The sequence below is a fragment of the Onychostoma macrolepis genome, chromosome 07, assembly GCF_012432095.1.
Source record: "Onychostoma macrolepis isolate SWU-2019 chromosome 07, ASM1243209v1, whole genome shotgun sequence".
In the NCBI taxonomy this organism is placed as follows: domain Eukaryota; kingdom Metazoa; phylum Chordata; class Actinopteri; order Cypriniformes; family Cyprinidae; genus Onychostoma; species Onychostoma macrolepis.
The window spans coordinates 24,876,271-24,898,691 of NC_081161.1; the positions used below are offsets into that span (position 1 = coordinate 24,876,271).

The following is a 22,421-nucleotide window of genomic DNA, read 5'->3' on the forward strand; positions in this document are numbered from 1 at the left end:
TGAACGAATAGTGCAGCACTAATGTGATTGTAATTTATTTATTTTCAGCACATATCACGTGGGGCTCTGAAAGTCTGAATTTAACACACCAGCATGATTTTGAAAAGTGAGTATTGCTATTTACATTTAGGCTACGTGTCTATCCGATGTGAGTCATGCATTTTTATTTTTTTTTTTAATGGAGGCCTATTATTTAATTATTATTTTTTATATAAAGGATTTTTTATTTTATTTTTTCTATTCTACATCTGTTTGCTTGTAATGGTAAACATTATTTGCACATTTTAAGCATCTTTAAAATGTTAACATCCTGACTCGACACTTAACTCGCGCTAATTTCACGCATGTTTGATGAAATCACATGAAAGGTCTTGAGGTCTGTAACAGTTGTGAAACAGGCTGACAAAGCTCAGTCGAAACGCCTGAGTCTCTGGCTTTTCTGTCTAACACAAGTGCTGATTAGCTGTGTGTGAGGAACAAACCGCTCCTTGTTCTCTGTGTGTCCCAGCAGCAGCGAAAGCAGCAGGATAATGCTGGAGAAATGGGATCCCGCTTCCCAAACGGAGCAGGTAGGAGAGCTGAAGCGATGCATTGAGAGAGCGCACAGGAAACCTGCGCTAAATGCAATGCCATGAGGTTAAATGCATAACATTACAGAAAAACAAGGTGTTTGCAAAAGGCGTGTTTTCTTGATCTATGATAAAATCGAGTTTGTTAAACAAGTTATGGTGAGAATAGCCTGCCTGAATGAATTAGGATCTAATTAAAGTGGAATATGCTAAAAATGAATGCGGTTTAAATTACAATATGTGATATTACAATTAGCCTATTAAAAAATGATTATTATAATAGCAACAACATTTTTAAATGTCTCCCCTTGCTCAGAGAATTTTTCAAGAGCCTATGATTTGAACAACGATGGCATCAGTCTTTACATCCACCGATTCACTGATGCCATGTGTTCAGTAATTGAAGAAGAAAAGAGAGGTGCAAATTCTGTGCGGATTTGGGAGCCTGACCCCTTAATTAAGACTTGAATCCCTGGGTTATGGAGGGCCAGAATGCAAGCGTATGTAGGCTACGTTTAATTTCTACAGGGGTTTCAAGCGTTTTAGTACTAGCCACAAATGTTAAAATAGGCTACACGTTTGTCAGGGTACATTTTATTAGTATGAAAACTAAAGTGCTCGAGCACTTTGCCTTTGACATTTACAAAACAGAAATAGCTAGGCCTACTGTCATGCTGTTAATATTATAGATTATAGGCCTATCAATAGGCTAACATAGAATTTGTTTTTGGTTTGTTTGTTTTAAAAGTATTTTGCATTTGGTTAATTGTGTCAGGTGCACAAGGTGGACGCGACAGATTGCGCCCTGAGAAATTCCTTTCTTTTTTTTTTTGTTAACAACTGTTTATTGAATTTTCTTCATGGAGCAGCAGCACAAAACAAAAAGCAGCTGTACAAGTTTAGAACCCACCCCCTGGTAGACTTAAAAAAAATTATATATATATATATATATATATATATATATATATATATATATATATATATATATATATATAATAAAATAAATAAATAAATAAAATAATTTTTACAAAGATTTTAGAAAAGATGACACAACATTAAAAGCTGAATGCCATGAAACAAATTTCCTTTTAAAAGAAGCTGACCCCCCTGAAATTCATTGTTTAATTCACACACTGAAAACACATCCCCCAGTGCTGGCTTTGTTGAGTTCTTTGGGACAAAAGCCGTCATTTCGGAGGCAGTAAAGCGGTTTCAGGTGTCCGCTGGGCGCTCAGGATTGGTAAAGCTGTTCCCCAGAGCCGCTATTCACCGAGACACACTGGCCCCGTTCATTATGTCAGAATACATCTCCCTTGCAGCCTCGTAAGCTACATAAAATTATTGAACTCTCAGATATCAGGTGTGATGGGGAAAAGCGGGCAGAATAGAGACGGTTTCGGTCAGATAAGAAAATGATTTCGTTCTGAAGTGAAGTGAATTGCTAATCGCTCTCATGTACCCCCTCCAGCGGTAATAATAAACTCTTATCCGTGCTATGCGCAGTATTCCAGGTTCTGTACAAGCGAACAATGATTTACTATTAGATGAAGACTTTGATTGGAATTTCAGATTTGCCCTGTGGCGTCCGGCTTCTGGGTCTCTAGATAAATTAGTTCATGGAGGTCTTAATTAATCTGATAGCCTATATGAGAACAAATTAAGGTAGTTGAAGGATAGACTTTGCGTTTTTCGCCTAAGCTTAATTAGTCAACTAATTAAAACGAACAGTTAGAATTACATAAGCTTGTTACACAAAATCCTCACTGCCTTTGTATTTAATCTTAAAGTTAGGCCTTTTGACAATTCAATTTATTCTTTCAGTCTAAAAGCCCGTTCACACACCAAGTAGGCTACGATATCGGTAACTATAAAGATCTAGTTTTCAAAATCGTTCTAAATGTAAAAGAATAGCAGAGTCCATGCCACAACTATAACGATAATGGCACATAGGAAGGATATTGTTGGAATCACTTTGGAATACACTGGGCAACTTTTTGAGCAATGTTGCCGTCAACGGGCAACCAGGTGAGACACAGGGCCCACAACCAATCCAGATATTGATTTGTTACCCATTCTCAATGGGAAAGTGCCCAAGAAAAATTGCTCAAAAATTTGCCCCGTGTATCGTCAGCCTAAGAATCTTTCCTGTATCAAGGCGCTCCAGCAGAATGTTATAGTCCGCTGGTGTGTTCACTATTATAGAAATCTTCATTGTTATCCTTATTGTGAAAAGACTTTAATACAGGGGTCTTTCCAAGGTCCCCTTGGTGGGTAGAGCTACAGACCAGGGGCCCCCTGTTACATATTGTAAAAAAAAAAAAAAAAGGCATTGTATGCATACTACAACATTGATATTCTTACATATTTTATGACATTTCAATAATCATTTTTAATGAGTTATACACATTACATTTTAATTGCACAATGCATTTGTAATACATTTGAATGTGAACTTCAACTTTGGTTGGCAATAACTTTTCAGTAATTGACAAACTCCCCGGACAACCAATGTGTTAACTTAAATTTTTTATTATTTTTCCTTAAAGAGATCCTTAGAGAGCAACACATCATCAACAGAACAAACAGAATCACAGAAGCCATCACCCCGCAGAGCCACCGGTAAGAACTGAGCTGAATGTTACAATACTTCAGAAGGCCCGGTGCTCTCTTTGTGTATATTTTGGGTCTTCGTGCACACTCTCCCCGTTGAACAATGCTCTGTGTTTTTCTTTTTTTTTTTTTTTTGCCTGCATGTTTTGTTGTTGACACCTGCACATATGTTTAGGGCTTCATCTGTAAGGAACTGTTTGTTGATGTGTGTGTGTTAATGTGGGTGTACAAGAATTTGCTTGTGATACTATCTTTATTTGCGCATTACATATAGTAATAATTATAAGCTATTATATCATATTAATGATTACTATGTGTGCAAGCTTGTGATGCATAAACCTAATTCTTGTAATGATAAACTCCAAACAATAAGAGTTATGCTCAATTGAAATGTGAGAAAGGGGCTGCCCCCTTTCACTAGACATCTGTTCAACAGGCTGATGAGTGTCATCATTACACACAAGAGCGGGATTCATCTTAATGCTTCAATGAGCACTTCAGTTACCAGATACCAAACGCACGCTTAAATGCACTGAAACACACACTATTTAATGAGCTTTATTTGTGTCATATAGGCGAGTGTACATCTCCTTGTCTGAATGGGGGTTGGTGTGTCCATCCAGACTCCTGTAACTGCACTTTATACCAGGCCACTGGAACACACTGCCAGACAGGTACTGTGCATCATGCAATTTAATCTCATTTTGAGATTCTTCTCTGAGTTTTGGCATGACAAATAATAGATAAAATGTTTCAGTTCCCAACCTAGGATTTGAGCGAGAAATGACGTGCCGCTCGTGGGGACAATACAACTATGAAACCTTTGATGGACTTTATTACTACTACCCTGGGAAATGCAGCTACACATTACTGAGAGACTGTGAAGACAGCACTCGGTCAAGTGTGCATATACAGGTGATCTCTTATAATAATGTTTATAAAAGGATATTTATTTCACTTTATTTTTTATCATTTTGTGTATAATAACAATAATCAACATTTGCTACAGTATACTTTTGTCACTTATAACCATTCAACAACAATGAAAAGAGGGATTGAGCAACACTTGTGGTGAAGAGCGTTTTATTATATTTAAAAAAAATATCTATCATGGCGTTTCAGCTTAGAAGCCTTCGCCAGTGAATATCTACAACATAACCACCTTTAGCTGTTTACCAGAAAATATGTCCTTTACCAAATCGTGATTTGTTGCCTTTATTGCCACCTGACTGTATTCAGCTACACTCTCAGAAATAAAGGTACAAAAGCTGTGTCTGGGGCAGCACCTTTTTGAAATGTACTAAATAATTTAGGTACTAATACAGTGTGTACACTTTAGGTACTAAAATGTACCTTTGAATTACTAATACGCACCCTTTAGGGGTAAATAAGGTACAAAGGTGAATCTTATGAAAAGGTACTGACCCAGTGACAGCTTTTGTACCTTTTTTCTGAGAGTGTATTAGCTTTAGATGTGGCTCGTTTTAAGCAGGCTGCTGTTCTCTGCTTTGCATCAGAGATGCCGTAAGTGTGTGTGTACTGCGCAGCTCTTGCCTGAGGAAAATATTTATTGGCATTCATAGAGAAAGTGATCTCATTATTATGGTCATTTATTCCCATTACAGTTTAATACAGTAATTACGGCCAGGGCCAAAACAGAATTGGCTTTGTTCTCCCAGACTCACTGATGGGAATCCAGAGGAGGTGAGCTAACTCAGCCAGGAGTTTCTTTAGGCCATTAGCTTAAGTGCCAATATCATTTATCAATGAATTGAAAGGGATGGCCGACAGTAATGCAGAACTTAAGCAGGATTGGCCCGGCTGCTCAGGATAAGAGGACTCCACTCTTTGATGGTGAAGAGGAAGCGTCTTAAGAGCTGCACACTATATTTGCAGACACTTTGTTAGTGATAATCTGGTTTACTTCCGCTCTATTTTAGCATTGGAATTCTTTTTAACTTTAAATTTAGCTTCGTTTCAGGTCTTTTTTCACTTCTTAATATGGCAAGATTTTTATATCATGCTTCATCTGCAGGTGCATAATGACCCAGAATGCAGTTCTTTCCCGTACTCCTGCACACGTTCAATCAGCCTCTTCCTGCCGTGGGAGGGGGAGATTAGGTTACAGAAATTCAGTGTTACTTTCAAGGGTCAAAGGTAATGAACATTCACATTCAACCACATCCCCTGTCACTTAACCTCAACCTGACCTGTGCTATCTCAGTGATTCTTTTAAAGAATCTGTTCAGTGATTTATGTGTGTGTGAGTGTAGTTCTGACTGAACATTCTCTCTCTGTAGAGTGCAGCTGCCCCATCACATCCACGATGTTGAACTGGAGCGCATCTCTGACTATATTGTAGTCTCACAGCCACAGGGTTTCACGCTGGCCTGGCAGGGGCTCACTGGCTCCGTGTACATCAAGATGAGTCCTGAGTTTGTAGGACACACCTGTGGACTTTGTGGCAATTTCAATGCTGACACTCAGGATGACCTGAAGACCAGCTATGGCAAGTTTTACTTGATTTGTTACAGATTCTCGGCATTTGAAAAAACCCAAAAAAACTGTGTGATGGGAAGGGACAACATCAGCAAGATTAAATTAATTGTCGGATTTTATTTGGCAATATACAAAAATAGTTTAATAATATTTTACACTTTTACATCATGCCAGTCATTACCTGTGATATACAGTATTGTGTATATAGCAATTCAAATCAAATCATAATTAATACTTTGCTCAGTTCTTTAGTCAAACAAGTAATATTTGATGAAGATTAATATAGTTGACATGAAATATTTATAGAAAGTTGGAATGTCAACTGTGGTGTGACATGCTTTATTGCGTCTAATGCCATTTAAAAATTATATATATAATTATATATTCTTAATTCAAAATTATTATGTATAAAATATTTTTTACCAAAAAAAGCATTTGTCACACCACAGGCTATTTTTTCATAGTTGTAAATAAAACACAGATTACTGGAAAATGTTTTACAAGAAAAATTATATTTCTTGCAAAGTTTCATGTGTTTTTAAATGTGAAAAGTATTAGAAATTTCTGTTGCTTCTACACCATTTGTTTTTTTTCCCATGTACATTTTAAAATCTTGATGTTTATTTAAAAAAGCACATAAACGCATTATGCATCACTTAAATGCATAGTTTTCTACAGGTGTTTTCACGCAGGATTTAGCTATGTTTGGAAACAGCTGGGCAGAGGAGGAGCCACAGCTGGGCAGGTGTCCTGTTGTTCCCTCTCTTTACCCATCGCCATGTGCCATGCAGAATCCTCGGGTCTTATTGGTACTGCACACAAAAACACGTACTTTCTTGTCACACATATATTCTTGTCCCACACCAACTAAAGCCTCATTTACCATGATACACCTGGTGAATAAGGACTCTGGTTCTTCACTGCAGAAAGTGGAGGAAGTTTGTGCCACCCTACTGAAGGAACCGTTCCAGTCCTGCCATGAGTTTGTCAGTCCATATTCCTACATGGCCAGTTGCTCCAATGACCTCTGCCTGTAAGTACTGTCATAACAGTCACTGAACTACTGACATTACTACACCTACTGGAAAGTTTTAAACTTACATTGCAAAACCGCTGACATTACTTTCCAAGGTGTTATCCTAAAGATATTTATGCTGTTGATGTTATTGCACTATATAACTCTTGTGTGTGTATAATCGTTTCACATGGTGCAGGTCTGGTCCCAATGGTGATGTTGTGTGCCAGGTTTTCACAGAGTATGCCAGGTCATGTGCCCATGCTGGACATCCGCTGCATAACTGGAGATCACAATTTCCTGTTTGCAGTAGGTTACGTTGCAAATGCACAAATGTTTGAGATATTTGAGTATATTTTGTCTAGGTGTTAAATGTACTGTAACACACATATTTCCGAGTCTAAATTCTTTCTAAATGAATATTCAGATCTAAAATAGCCAATGTACACACACCTGTGACCAGTGACCACATAGACTAATTCTATATTTATGTGAAGGCTGCTGCATTGTTTGACAAGTTTAAACAATCTAAAGTTTATCTTAGTGAACAATTGGTGTGAGAATTGTTTATTTTTATTCTAAACTTTGGTTCAAATATTTGTGGTTGGGAAGGTTTTTTTTTAAAGTTAATTATCTCACACAAATATATGTAGAATTTAATACTTTTTTATTAATAATATGTTAATATATTTTTAAAATTGTAATTTAAAAAAAAATTTTTTACCAGCCATTATTCCAGTTTTCACTGGATTGGTGCACAAGTAACATTTATGCTTATTATAAATTTTGAAAACAGTTGTGCTGCCTAATATTTTTCTGGAACCAATGATAAATTTTTTCACTATACTTTGTTTAATAGAGAGTTCAAAATAACAGAATTTATTTGAAATATAAACGTTTTGTGACAATAATAAACGTCTTTACTGTCACTTGATCAAGTTATACAGTATGTCCTTGCAAATAAAAGTATTAATTTCTTTATTTTTCAAATTGTTTAACAGTTTCTAGAGTGCTGAATTACTTTTTTTTTTTTGAAGATATTCCCGTTGTATAGTTCATTCAAAATATATATAAATGATAATCATATAAATATAAATGTTGATGATAAAAATAAAAATTGAGTGCTTTTGCAGTTTGACCATTTAAGTGTAATTTTTTTTGCATATTGTGAGAGTATGTGTTGTTCTTGTCTGTAGGTGTTGATTGCCCCACTGAGCTCCTTTTCAGAGAGTGTATAACCTGCTGTCCCATGCACTGCAAGATCGAACACATGTGTATAGACAGCAAGCTGCAGTGTTTGGATGGCTGCTACTGTCCTGATGGTAGTAGTAACAACACCAAATGAACTAATCACAAGCGGTGTTCATATGTGAATGTTTGAAGATAATGAAATCATTTCACTGTCTCCAGATTTGATCTACGAGAATGGGGTGTGTGTTAAGGCATCAGACTGTCCCTGTGAGCACCATGGCATGCTGTACCCCTCCGGACATGTCATACAGGAAGACTGCAACAACTGGTCAGACACTAAATCATCTTATGCAATGCATACTTGGTTGACTGAAGATGCATTGATGCTTGTGTTTGCGTTAACGTATGTATCGATCTTTGTTCTTGTCTCAGCACATGTGTTGGGGGCATGTGGAACTGCACTGAGAACAGCTGCCCAGGTGTTTATCTTTTTTTTAATCTTTTTTTTTATATTTACGTCATGATGTCTGTTGTAATTGTTTCACATTTCATTCATTCTCTTCTTTTGAAACCATATTTTCTCATTTCACTGATACTAACTGTATCTTACTCCTTTTTTAAAGGAATTTAATACTTTTATTTAGCAAGGATGCATTAAATTGGTTAAATTATATTTTTTTAACTTTATATTAATCAAAGAATCCCGAAATAAAGTCTCAGTTTTCACAAAAATATTAAGCAGCACAACCATTTTCAACATTGATAATTGTAAGAAATGTTTCTTGAGCAGCAAATCAGCATATTAGAATCTTTGTCATCACAGGAGTAAATTGCAAAAAATATATTACATTTTAAGAACATTAAAAAATCTTTTTGACCCCAAACGTTTGAACGGAGATTTACTTTTTTTTTGTTCTACAGGGGAATGTTCTGTGACAGGAGATATGTTCTTCCAGTCGTTTGATGGCCGCATTTACACATTTCCTGCTACGTGCCAGTATGTTTTAGCCAAGAGCAGAAACTCGGGCAAGTTCACTGTGACCATTCAGAATGCACCCTGTGGAGCCGTAAGTCCCTGTGCACTTTCATGCTCTCCGCACCAACACAAACCTCGAGTATTAGCACACAACAGAGAAGAGACTTAAGGCATGCCAGATGTAGCATGCCAACGCTTTATTCATCACGTTCCAGAATTGCTCTAGTGTGGTGATCTAAAGAGTAATCTGGGGGCTGGAACACAGCTTCAGTAGACAGACTTAAGATTACAGCTTCTAGATTTGTGTGATTATTCAAGCTATTGGCATATTAGCAGTTAGAGTAGCTGTGCTTGTTAGTCTGTTAGTTAAATTAGTTGCTAGAATAGTTAAATTAGTCAGTAGATTAGGCACAAATAATTGCACATCCTAAAGTTTCATTTTTTGGGTTGAGATGAAACAAAGTCCTAGATGTGCTTGTACTGTGATTAGACCCTGCTTAGCTTTGACAGATAAAACATGAAACGATACAAAACATGAAGAGATTCTCTCCCTCAAAGCCTTCCTTTCCTGAAGCCCAGACCTGCTGATGCTAAAACTCAACATACGGAGAGCAGTCTGGTGTATAGTGTCACTGTCTGGACTCTGAACAAGCTATTCTGCTTATCTGAGCCTCTGAATGACAGAGCCAGAGACTTTGTAGTTGCTGATAGAGGGAGAAGAGAGAGCGAGAGATGTATTTCAGTAAAGCGACCGGTGAAAGATCCTCACATAGGCACCTGTTGGTAGCGTCCATCATTTCCTTGAATGGAGCGATTCAGAGTCCGAGTGGTTTATCTCCTGTGAACAGCTCTCAGTAACTCATTCACAAGCATAAATGCTTAATTCCTAAACGACATGATTACTGAATTAGTCAAAATTGAAACAGATGGACCGATAGGTTTGTGTCCCTGTGCAGACATTTATCCATTGTGTTCGATGCAGTAGTTCTATAGCTGCTGATATTGTGTGTGCTGGTATAGGACGTTCTGACTCTCTGATTTTGTTTTGCTTTGTTATGTCTGCAGAATCTGGATGGTGCTTGTATTCAGTCAGTCAACCTGATGGTTGATGAAGATCCACGTACTGAGATCACAATGAGCCATAGTGGAGAGGTTTTTCTGGCCAGCCAGTTCAGGATCTCACTGCCGTATTCAGATGGTAATGTACTACAGCTGATGTTGGCATGTAAATGTACTACAACAACTGCAAAAATGTACCAAAAAGTACTACCATGGGTTTCAGACATTGACATTGTAGAAAGCACCTTGGAGTACCATGTAAATATCAAGGTACATGAATTTCAGGTATAATTTTTAAAATGACTTAATATTACCATGTGATGCTACCCCTTTACCATGGTACACTCTCAGAAAAAAAAGGTACAGAAGCTCTCACTGGGGTGGTACCTTTTTAAATAGTACACGTTTGTACCTTATGTATCCCTAAAGGGTGCATATTAGTACCTTACAGGTACACATTAGTACCTCCAATAAATGGTACGTTTTAATGCTTAAGAGGTGCGATTTTAGTACCGTCCCAGTGACAGCTTTTGTATCTTTTTTTTTTTTTCTGAGAGGGTACTGCCACATACTCTTATATTAGATTAATATATTTGTGTTTTGTGCTTTTACCTTGAATGTGTTCCTCAGCTGAATCTGCATACAGACACACATCCACCACACTGATGTCCATCCATAATGCCTGATTTTGTGTTTTGCTTTTAAAGTAGTTCTCTAAAGGGATAGTTTACACAAAAATGTTATTATCATTTCCTCACATTCATGTCTTTCCAAACCTGCATGACTTTCTTTCTTCTGTAGAACAAAAAAGAAGATAATTTGAGATTATGTCTCAGTGTTTTTTGTCCATACAAGGAAAGTCAGTGGTAACCAAAATTGTTTTGTTACCAAAATATCTCCTTTGATGTTTAGCAAAAAAAAAAAAAAGTTGTGTAGGTTTGGAAAAAAATGAGGGAAAGTACTGTAAATGATGTCAATTTTAATTTTGGGGTGAACTATACACAACAAAACCACATGCTAAAAAGTTTAAAATTTGTGTCTGTTATTTACAGTATAGTCCTTCATCTGTTTAATATTGTGGTTTCTTCTCAGATGTGTTTCAGATCCAGGAGCTGTCGTCCATGTTTGTTCAGGTGAAGTCATCGCAGGGTCTGCGGCTGCAGTATAACTGGAGGGAGTTCAGGCTTTACCTGCAGCTGGAGGAGCGGTGGAGAGATGATACTGTGGGGCTCTGCGGAACCTTTAACGGCAACATTCAGGATGACTTCCTGTGGGTTTCACTCTGCTTTCTCCCAGTTGTTTGTTTTCAACTTATTCTCCAACATTTCTTCAATTTGTAAGTGAATTTTGTTGATGTGTTACTCTAGTGCACCCTCTGGCATGATTGAAAGCACACCATACTTGTTTGGAAATGCATGGCGTGTGTCTTCAGCATGTATGCCGCGGCCCAGCTTACCCCAACTTGACCCTTGTGACACACACCAGCAAGCAGGTGGCACATTCACCTTGTTATGCATAACCTTTTTAAGCTTTAGGTTTTGAGGGGATCTCTATGGCTTGAACGTCTGTCTGTGTGATTTCAGCAACTTATGCAGTGGAGAAGTGTGATGTGCTGACGCAAGAGGTGTTTTCTGCCTGTCACGAGTATGTAAGTCCGGTGGGTTTCCAGCTACAGTGTCGCGCAGACGTCTGCAAATGTGGAGCACCGTGCCTTTGCTCCATCCTTGCTCACTACGCCCGCACCTGCAGGAGACAAGGGGTCATCATTGAGTTCCGCTCATACCTGCCTGAGTGTGGTCAGTCTAACACTTACACATGCATTCACTACCATTCAAAAGTTTAGGGTCAGTAAGATTTTTTAATGTTTTTGAAAGAAGCGTCATATACTTGGTTGATCAAAATACAGTACAAATAATATTGTGAAATACTAATAAAATATAAAATAACAGTTTTCTATTTTAATATATCCTGTGATGGCAAAGTTGAATTTTCAGTGGCCATTTCTCCAACCTTCAGTGTCACATGATCTTTCAGGAATCATTCAAATATGTTGATTTAGTGCTCAAGAAACTTTTCTTATTATTATCAACGCTGAAAACAGTTTTGCTTTTTGTGGAAATCGTGATACATTTTTTTGTGATTTTACGATGAATAGAAAGTTCAAGTTTCTATTTGTAAATTTGTAAATGTAAAAAAGGTCTTTGTAAACACAAAAATTTATATGCGTGTGGTCTATGTGTATGTTTTTGCAGCCATCACGTGTCCGTCTTCTATGGAGTATGGAGTCTGTGTGTCGTCATGTCAGCGTCGCTGCCTGTTTCTGTCTCTCCCTCAGCCGTGTGGCGAGGAGTGTGAGGAGGGTTGCGTGTGCCCGGAAGGAACATACTTCAACATGCATACACACACCTGTGTGCCACGGTAAAAGTTCAAATATAGTCGAATGTACTGCTTTATGGTGCTTTATAGTGCTTTTTTGGAGCTTAGCAGACTATCACTATGAAATGCTTCAAAATTCTTCTTTGGGTTTGGAACAACACATGGGTGGTTAAATTATGACAGAATGATCCATTATATCCATTATATTTGCTGCATAGTTAGAACTGAATGGAGTTCTGAATGAAAGTGCCTGAGGATCATGTTCACATGTTCCACAGTGGCTTCAACTCCACCTTTTTTCCATTCACTTCTGTTTTGTATATAATATTAAATCATTTTTATTCACATAGTAGAGGTTATCCATGGACAGTGTCAAGGATTATGAAATTCATTTGTGAAATCATGAGAAAATATGCTAAATCAACACCCTCCTAATTTTCTAACACAAGCTCTGACTTAGACCTAGATTGAGTTATTTAGAGTGTGTGAGAGTGAAGTTATTTGCAGTCCTCGTTCTAGCAGGCTGTAAAATGTTATGGACCTGACAACCTCAGGTGTTGTATAACGCTTTTAGCCTCCTCACCCTCACATGGGTTCACTTCCCTTAAATGTCCCGTGTCCCACTGCCACATACTCAGCATGTGCTAGAGTTACAGCACTCACGCTGGCAGAGGCTGAGAGAAAGTCAGGGATGTGATAGAGGAGGACTTTGGCCTCGTACTCTACTACAGACTCAACCGCAGCACTGTGGACAAGTCTCTCACCTCTAACCCAACTACTGTACTAGTTCAACTCTCTGAAACAGCTCAGGGAGATTTTATTGTCTCATAGGTCATGTGAGCTGAAACATTTCCATTATCCTCACTCCTTACAGCTGTACAGTAAACATCTTGTGGTTGGCTGTGCTGTTATGCAGCATTGTGGCTTTCAACGTTAGGTTAAGACATTGTGTTAGTTAACTAAATTGTATATAATTTCAGGTAGATTTTCTTCTTGCATATGGCATGATGTATTGATTCTGAGTCAGATATTTTTCTAATATTTTGTGGTACAGGAGTGAATGTCCATGCAGTTTTCTTGGTGCTGACTATTCTCCTGGAGATGTGATCTTGACATCATCAGGTGTACAGTAAGATCGTCTTATTCACTCATATTAAACATCACCACACTGTCAAACTTTCCATTATATCACATTCCCAATAAAAATAAGTGTTTTGTGTTTTATCAATGTTTTATCTATCTATTTATCTGTTGGTTTGGTGTGTATGTATATGTGTGTGTGTATATGTGTATGTGTATGTGTGTGTATATATATATATATATATATATATATATATATATATATATATATATATATATATATATATACTGTAAAGTATAACAGCAGCCTAGTACAATAGACTCACTGCCTCACATCAGTTAAAATATTTTTTTACGATCTACAGAATTTGCCAAGATGGAAAACTTGTTTCCCAGAGCTCAATTATTGGTGAGTGTTGTATTTCAGCATCTTGATGTCATTTATCTGTGTGAACCTCTTTGAATGTCTGTAGTGTTTGCAGTTTGTTTGAATTTTCATATCTACAGTGCTGGAGTTCAGTGTGTGTTCTCTCTTCTCTCTCAGATACCCTGTGCCCACCAGGGCAGTTCTATGAGGACTGTGGGAACCGAGTAGACGGCCACTCGGCCAGTAAAGGTTTAGCCTGTGAACAGACCTGTGAGTCGTATTTGCTCAATCTCACCTGCTCCACTCACGAGCCGTGTGTGCCTGGCTGCGTCTGTCCTGCAGGGTGAGTGAGGTCTTTGTTGTCTTCATTCTTGTGTCTGTTGTCACTTACAAAAACATACTATGGTAGACCATATTCATATACCAGTGGCAACTGGAGCCTCGCAATATTTACAAATGACAGTAGGCAAGAGACAAGATTATAAACACTAAACTGAATGCATTACGAAAGACTGTTATTTCAAACACTGTCAGTTCAATGGTTTGGGATCAGTACACATTTTTTTGGAAAAAAAGTTTTTTGGAACTTTTATTATGTTACAAAAGATTTGGTCACACTTTATTTTAAGGTCCTGTTCTCGCTATTAACAAACCATTAACTATGACTTTTGCCTCAATAAACTCCTAGTTTGCTGCTTATTAATAGTTAGTAAGGTAGTTGTTAAGTTTTTTATTGGTAGGATTAGGGATGTAGAATATGGTCATGCAGAATAGCTGCTTTATAAATACTAATAAACAGCCAATATGTTATTAATAGGCATGCTAATAAGCAACTAGTTAATAGTGAGAATTGGTTCTTTCAGCAATCCTGAAAAATCACATTTTCCAAAAAAAAGGAACTACAAGAGTAATAAGAAATTTCTTATTGTTTTCAGCAATAAGAAATGTTTCTAGAGCAGCATATCAGAATGATTTCTGAAGACTGAAGTAATATCTGTTGAAAATTCAGCTTTGCTATCAAAATTACATTTTAAAGTATATAAAAATGGTTAAATAAAATAGTTACTTTATTTTAATAATATTTCCCAATATTACTGTTTTTATTGTTTGAATAACTGGCTGTTTGTTGCAAAGTCACACACATTTGAGAGCTCACCCAATCATCACATAGAGAAAATGGGCTTCTAGACAGGACAAAAATACATAGATGAAAAACAAGCATGTCCAATAATCAGTCAAAAGGAACTTAAAATGACAAGTTTAGAGCCTCCAATTTCCATAGATTTTTCTCTATTAAAATAAAAGATACAAGTACTGTATATGTAGTGGATTTCTTGCTTTAATGGGACTTGTGTCCATTGAATCCTACACACATATTTATAATACAGATAAAATATAGTATAGATAAAACATAATATATAGACATAATTTAGATAAAAGTGTTAATTAAACTAATTCATGCTATATGGGTTTTATTGTGAAGGCACTTGAAAGTTTACCATGGTATTATAGTAGCATGTCCAAAAAACATGGGACTATCATGGTGCTTTTTGTAAGTGTGCTGCTATTGTACCATTTATTACATTTGAGTTTTACTGAGTTTTAATGTGATTGCTTTTGGTGTCATCTATTCAATGTTTCCCAAATGCATTTTACACTTTTACAAGTCTCTTGAAATGTTCCTGAGTTTGTTTATCCTTCGTCTGTATTGGTAGTTTTATTTTTATATATTTAAAAGGTTAGATGTTTCCGTGTTTGTGTGTGATGTAGAGGATTTAGCAGGTGAATGGCTTTATGTGTATTTACGTGTGTGATGGGGCAGTGATCCATGGCTAAGCTTAGTGGGTGGAATCGCTCCCGAGTATCGTCAGGAACTACTCATTTCCATTACACATGCATACACTGGGATTTTTTTTAGTTTATCTGTGTCACATAATGTTCTTAATCAAATTCCATTCAAATATTTTCTCCACATAATTACAAAACCGGGCAGATGCAGACCACTGACATTCCAAGCAAAGTATTGTAGATTTTCAGAAGCGCATAAACTCCCAGGCGCACTTTCACGGACAGATGACATTCTGCTCTACATGTTGAGGTCTCACTCGGATGGTGTCTGCCGAAGCAGGTGATGATGTTGATACAGATCAGTTAAAGGGTCTCCGCTGACTCAGTGGGAACCTTTGCTGCTGTCTACCACAGGTGAAAAGAGTTCTTTGTCGCTCAACTCCACTTCCCCCTCTTTTTTCCCCCTCGCGTCACGTTCCCACTAAAGGGGCCTCAGAGAGCACGACTCTTGCTCTATAGATGGATTTTTGTCATCTGATACATTTAATGCTAGTGTCTACACAAGCAAACCGAGGTTAAGTGCCATATCACAAGCTTAACTTCCTAAAGCCATCCTCAGCCATAACAGCATGATAAGACCTCGTCTCAGTTATCCTTTTACCAACACCAGCAAGAGAGAGTTCTGGTTTTAGTTTTTTTTACATTATTTGTGAAAAAATTTAGATCTAAAGCAGCTCATATTTTGTTCTCGACCTATTTGATTTTGTTGCTGCGGTTGATAGGAGTGTGTGCTGACTGCTTTCTTCTCTGAGATAAATTGCTGTTGATTTTCTTTCTTTTGCACATTTGATAGATTTTTTTTTAATAATTATTATTTTTAGACTTGTTTCTGAGGTTCAGATGAGTATAACACTTGGTTTGTGAATGCTCAGACATTGCTCAATTACAAAGGCAATCTAATACTCTCACTACGAAGGGAAAAACTCATGAACATTCATCAGTCACGTAGTGAAAGGGCTGTGAGGTCACGGATGTATCTTGAGAGCAACTAGAGTCTCCACTGCACACAGAGGGGATGTGATATTTTAGATGGCTGTGTGTGTGTGATTCACCTTCTTCTGACTTATTGACCTTTTAAACAGAAAAACATTAGTCAAGAGCATCATGGGAAAGAAATATCATGGCTGAGATTCTGTCATGAGTGTTTAATAAATTCCTGCAACTCGATAGTTTGGCATCTGGGCTGGTGTAAATATGGCACAAAGGCCCCTTATGCCACTATGTGAAGTAGTGATGAGATTATTGATAAGTCTGGAAATGATTAAATGTGCTATATGTGATCTAACATCATTGCAGTTGAGTGCTATAGTAGCAGCAGGATGTTGAATATAGGATATAAATTAACAAAAGCAATGTCTACAATGGGTGGCAAACTCATATTACACTGCAAAAAAATAAAAAATAAATCTATAATCAAGACATTTATTTGAGAAGCAAAATGAAAAAATAAACATGTTTTCCTCTGAATTAGCTCTATATTGTTTCATTTTCTTTTCTTGTTTTAGGTGTAAACTCACTTAATTTAGTTTTTTTTTTTTTCAAGAAAACAAGACAAAAATGTCATGTCATTTTGCATATCAAGTAAATGTGTCTTGATTTAATAATGTTTAGATATTTTGAATTGGACTAGAAGTCACCTCATGCGGGCATGTTTTTTTTTTGTGTTGGTCAAACCGGTAACACTTTACAATAAGGTTCATTAGTTAACATTAGTTAAAAACATTAGTAAACATGAACTAAGAGTGAACAATACTTCTACAGCATTTTTTTTATCTTAGTTGATGTTAATTTCAGCATTTACTAATGCATTATTAAAATCTCAAGTTGTGTTTGTTAACATTAGTTAATGCACTGTGAGCTAACATGAACTAACAATGAACAACTGTATTTTCATTAACAAAGATTAACAACTAGTGTAATAAATGCATTGTTCATTGTTTGTTCATGTTAGTTAATACATTAACTAATGTTAACAAATGACACCTTATTGTAAAGTGTTACCGTCAAACCTTAGTGTTTATTTACCAATACCCATGTAACTGCGTTGTGCGCAATAAGTGTTTTCAAGGTTTTCAAATAGTAAAACATAGTTATTTCTCTGAGCCCCAAGTCACTTCTGTGAGCCATTAATTTATTTGACATATTTAGCATAGATTAGCTAAAACCAAAAAGAGATGTGGAAGGAATCCGTTGCTGATGGTCAGTCTACTGTAATACGTACATCTGAAAGCACCTGGAGTGACTGTAAAAGGCAGAATGTAAAGTATTTGATTGTTTGCCCTCTGGAACACTGTCATGAGTCTTCTGATGCTCTAGACCTTTTGCGGGGACTTTCCAGCAGCCATACTCTTTTACACACAAACACATACATACACAGTCACAGCCCGTCTCATTCAGAGCGTAGTGTCTCACTACCAACAGTATAAAGTGTGTGTGTTAGCTGCGTTTGATACATGAGCTAGACCTTACAAGCGGGTTGAATTCCTCAGTGCACCTGTTCATGCCCAGAAAATTAGTCCTCTAGTTATTGAAGATATGATTTTTTCTTTCTGTTATTATACATTATCACATCTCTCGGGTATGCTTCTACCTTGTAGTCTTGTACTAAAGTTCCCACATTAGTTGTATTCATACTTTTTTCACTTTAAAGTTTTTAAAGTCTGAAGAATGTTTGTTGGTGCACGTGAATGGTACAAACATTCTGGAGTGTGCAACAGTGTAACTCTCTGCTTAATTTTTTGTACTATGAAATAAACTAGTTAGTCATGAATGTTTACCAATAACAAAGTAACATGGTCCTGAACCAACTGAATATTTGTATACTCTGGGGTTTTCCTACGCATTCATGCACATGTGCATTCTCCAAAAATGGCACTGATTGTGAAATTGCTAAAATATATAGATTGAAATGTATTTAAAAGTACATGTTACACTAACAAAATACTATGCTTCTAACCACAGATCGAGTGCTGTAGGTCTAACCACATACGTTTGCAATGCTGTTTGAGAATGTTCTTTGGATCAATGGTTATGAGAAATGCCAAATTGTTGAACTTGGTACCAAATGCTAGTACAGACAGAACAACCATAGCTGGCTAATGATGCTATTAAGAAACACACCTCAGATTAGTTAGTGGCCACGAAGAGGAATTTGTTTCTGTAACTTTTGTCAGTTTGTTAAAGATGTTTCAGCATGGGTCGACTCCTCACCCTGTTTCTCTCTTGTCCATTAAGCTAAGGGTGATGCTGATACCCCAGTCCCTCATGGGAGCAGCAGGTATAGGAGTGTTTTTGTGAGCTGGGGAATTCCTGCACTAATGAGAGGGAGTAATTACCCCTCCTCCACCCCCAAGCAAAGTGGTTAATGGCAGCAACGCTTATTTACACAGTAAACAGGTGCACAGCTGGATCAAATAACTGATAAGCTGCTTAAAGACATTCCTGTAGTCCATACTTCAAAATCAGCACATTTTCATTTGTCAAGACGAAAAGAAAAGAAAAGAAACTACAAGAAAAGAAAGGCAGCTTTATGTTTCTATGCTCTTGCTGTGCTATGCTATAAACCTTTAGCTTGTGTGAATATAGAGGTTTTCTGAACAATTGCTTTCTCTCTTAGGGTTAGGGTCAGGTTTAGGGCTAAAGGTTAAGGTCAGGGATCAATGCAGATGACCTCTACTTTTTCTCAGGTGTAATGCATCTGACTGGGTCTGAGATCAGAGCTTCCACAGTGAAAATGATGCCACAGTTGAGTCTCTACATAGCTATACAATGGTACTCACAGCATTTTCACCCAGACATTATGCTTTGATTTTTATCAGTGCACTTCCAGTTTTGACTTTGAACTAGCCTAGTTTGAAGTGAATTGTCTGCTTTACCTTTTTTGAGTTTCTGTTTTCAGTTCATAAAAAAAGTCTGTTTTAATCATTTAATGTATTTTTTATATTATGTGTTGCGTTTAACTTGTTGTTGACAGTGAGAAGGTATTGAAAGGAGTGAACATATTTGATACTCAGCAAAAACATACAAGTTCAATATATGAGAATGTGGCAAGTCTCCAGTCAGTGGTTTGCTTGGAGAAAGTTTGTATTATAATAATTATCAGCATGCACTACTTTATGTGTTGTGTGAGAGGCCTGGGTTTGTGTAAAGATGTACACACAGCTGGTGTATGTCAAACCATGAGCATACAGTATAAACTTATCCACATATCAACATCTAACTGAGCCTTTGGCTGGGATATACCTGTGCCGCCATTAGCCCTCAACCAGAAACATCAAAATATTCATCTATTTGCTGCAGTTAAAAGAAACAAGACCTAGGCTGTGTGTGCACTGAACTTTTAATATTGTCTGCCCTATTGTCTATCTCATACTCGATGGACTGACTGTTTGCATTCAGAATACTCAGTATTGAACATCTAATCAGCTCCTTTTCCATCCAATTTTCAATCTAGTAGAATAAAGAGAAGTTGACAGTCAATGCATGTTAATGATGGCCACTCGTATTCATGAAATTCTACCTCATCAATTGTACTCAATCCAACATAAGGCATTTCAGTTTACTCATCTTACAAAGGCATTTTTAAAAATTAGTCATTTGAAAACAATTATTGTAATCATGCACACAAAACCTCCTTTTCAGTGTTTTTGTAATTTCATCCCTCTGAGTTTTTGTTTGAGTCATGGTTTTATTTTCTCAAGTCTGTTTTGTACAGAGAGAGAACAGCGTCACTGGTGCATGACAATAATTGCTGAGCAATGGAGTGCGTGATTGTTTAGTTATGGATCCATCTCTTTGTCTCTTAATTAATGCATGCAGAACAGGGGCAGGTGATCACGCATTCTTTGATGGCAGTAAGTGATCCAGCATTCTGGCTGTGGGATAAAGAGAGCTGTTAACGCCTGTCTATCTGGGGTGTAAGTTTACTCAGTTCTAACGGACAGTGTGCTGGGAACTCTCAGAGACCCTCAGGCCAATGGAAATGATTCACTGCAATATTACAAGATCTTTATCAGAGAGAGAGAAGCTCTTTGGATCTGTGAGAATGAGAATAGGCTGCTTTTCTCATGTCACCAGTCAGATTTTTCTTTCAACCCTCCACCCATCCAAATATTCTTGTCTCAGGCAGAATCTCTTGAATTATACTTGCATGGCATACTTGCATGCATAAACAAACTCACTGTTTCCTGTAGCTCAAATAGTAGAGCATGGCGCTAGCAACGCTAAGATCATGGGTTCGATTCCCAGGGAAAGCAAGAGCTGATAAAATGTAAAAAAAAAAAAAAAACTGTAACTTGAATGCAATGTAAGTCGCTTTGGATAAAAGCGTCTGCTAAATGCATAAATGTAAATGTAAATGTGTGTATTTCAGGCTCCTCAAGCATGGTGATGGATGTTTCGAGCCACATGCATGTCCGTGTTTGTGGAAAGGGAAAGAATATTATCCAGGAGACCGAGTATCGTCCCCCTGCCATCAGTGGTGAGATTACCTTAACTCACATTCTGTGCATTCATTTCTATGTGTTTTTACACCAGTCAGTTTGCTATACTACATACAGGTGCATCTCAATAAATTAGAATGTCATGAAAAAGTTAATTTTTTCTTGTAAGTTATTTCAAAAAGTGAAACTTTCATATATTTTAGATTCACTGCATGTAAAGTAAAACATTTCAAAAGTTTTTTTGTTTTAATTTTGATGATTAGAGCTTACAGCTCATGAAAGTCAAAAATCTGTATCTCAAAATATTAGAATATTTACATTTGAGTTTCAATTAATGACCATCCCTATAGTATAAATTCCGGGTATCTCTTGTTCTTTGAAACCACAATAATGGAGAAGACTGCTGACTTGGCAATGATCCAGAAGACGAACACTGACGCCCTCCACAAAGAGGGTAAGTCACAGAGGGTCATTACTGTGGAATCATTTGGGTAGGACAAGGTGCACAAGCAACAGGGATGACCGCAAGCTTGAGAATACAGTCAAGCAAAGCTGATTCAAACACTTGGGAGAGCTTCACGAGGAGTGGACTGAAGCTGGAGTCAGTGCATCAAGAGTCACCACGCTCAGACATCTTCAGGAAAAGGGCTACCAAGCCACTTCTGAACCAGAGACAACGTCAGAAGCATCTCACCTGGGCTGTAGAGAAAAAGAACTGGACTGTTGCTCAGTGGTTCAAAGTCCTCTTTTCAGATGAAAGTAAATTTTGCATTTCATTTGGAAATCAAGGTCCCAGAGTCTGGAGGAAGAGTGGAGAGGCACAGAATCCATGTTGCTTGAAGTCCAGTGTGAAGTTTCCACAGTCTGTGATGATTTGGGCTGCCATGTCATCTGCTGGTGTTGGTCCACTGTGTTTTCTGAAGTCCACAGTCAACGCAGCCATCTACCAGGACATTTTAGAGCACTTCATGCTTCCTTCTGCTCACAAGCTTTATGGAGATGCTGATTTCATTTTCCAGCAGGACTTGGACCTGCCCACACTGCCAAAGGTACCAAAAGCTGGTTAATTGATCATGGTGTTACTGTGCTTGATTGGCCAGCAAACTCGCCTGACCTGAACCTCATAGAGAATCTGTGGGGTATTGTCAAGAGGAAGATGAGAGACACCAGACCCAACAATGCAGATGATCTGAAGGCCACTGTCAAAGAAACCTGGGCTTCCATACCACCTCAGCAGTGCCACAAACTGATCACCTCCACGCCACGCTGAATTGAGGCAGTAATTAAAGCAAAAGGAGCCCCTACCAAGTATTGAGTACATATACAGTAAATGAACATACTTTCCAGAAGGCCAACAATTCACTAAAAATGTACTTATGAAGTATTCTAA

The 22,421-nt window shown here is 37.4% G+C and overlaps 1 protein-coding gene across 1 annotated transcript in view; it reads left to right on the plus strand.

Annotated features, from left to right (window-relative positions):
• otog (otogelin) overlaps positions 1 to 22,421 on the plus strand; it is a 45,650-nt gene that overhangs the window by 526 nt on the left and 22,703 nt on the right. The window contains exons 2-24 of the mRNA XM_058781659.1: positions 49 to 106; positions 509 to 569; positions 3,116 to 3,188; positions 3,755 to 3,853; positions 3,937 to 4,094; positions 5,215 to 5,336; positions 5,480 to 5,688; positions 6,357 to 6,487; positions 6,605 to 6,711; positions 6,893 to 7,002; positions 7,890 to 8,015; positions 8,104 to 8,212; positions 8,317 to 8,363; positions 8,806 to 8,951; positions 9,926 to 10,058; positions 11,012 to 11,189; positions 11,287 to 11,411; positions 11,503 to 11,715; positions 12,172 to 12,337; positions 13,350 to 13,424; positions 13,741 to 13,784; positions 13,920 to 14,085; positions 20,962 to 21,069. Of these exons, the coding sequence (XP_058637642.1) occupies positions 49 to 106; positions 509 to 569; positions 3,116 to 3,188; positions 3,755 to 3,853; positions 3,937 to 4,094; positions 5,215 to 5,336; positions 5,480 to 5,688; positions 6,357 to 6,487; positions 6,605 to 6,711; positions 6,893 to 7,002; positions 7,890 to 8,015; positions 8,104 to 8,212; positions 8,317 to 8,363; positions 8,806 to 8,951; positions 9,926 to 10,058; positions 11,012 to 11,189; positions 11,287 to 11,411; positions 11,503 to 11,715; positions 12,172 to 12,337; positions 13,350 to 13,424; positions 13,741 to 13,784; positions 13,920 to 14,085; positions 20,962 to 21,069 (2,764 nt within the window). The remainder of the gene's footprint in view (positions 1 to 48; positions 107 to 508; positions 570 to 3,115; positions 3,189 to 3,754; positions 3,854 to 3,936; positions 4,095 to 5,214; positions 5,337 to 5,479; positions 5,689 to 6,356; positions 6,488 to 6,604; positions 6,712 to 6,892; positions 7,003 to 7,889; positions 8,016 to 8,103; positions 8,213 to 8,316; positions 8,364 to 8,805; positions 8,952 to 9,925; positions 10,059 to 11,011; positions 11,190 to 11,286; positions 11,412 to 11,502; positions 11,716 to 12,171; positions 12,338 to 13,349; positions 13,425 to 13,740; positions 13,785 to 13,919; positions 14,086 to 20,961; positions 21,070 to 22,421) is intronic.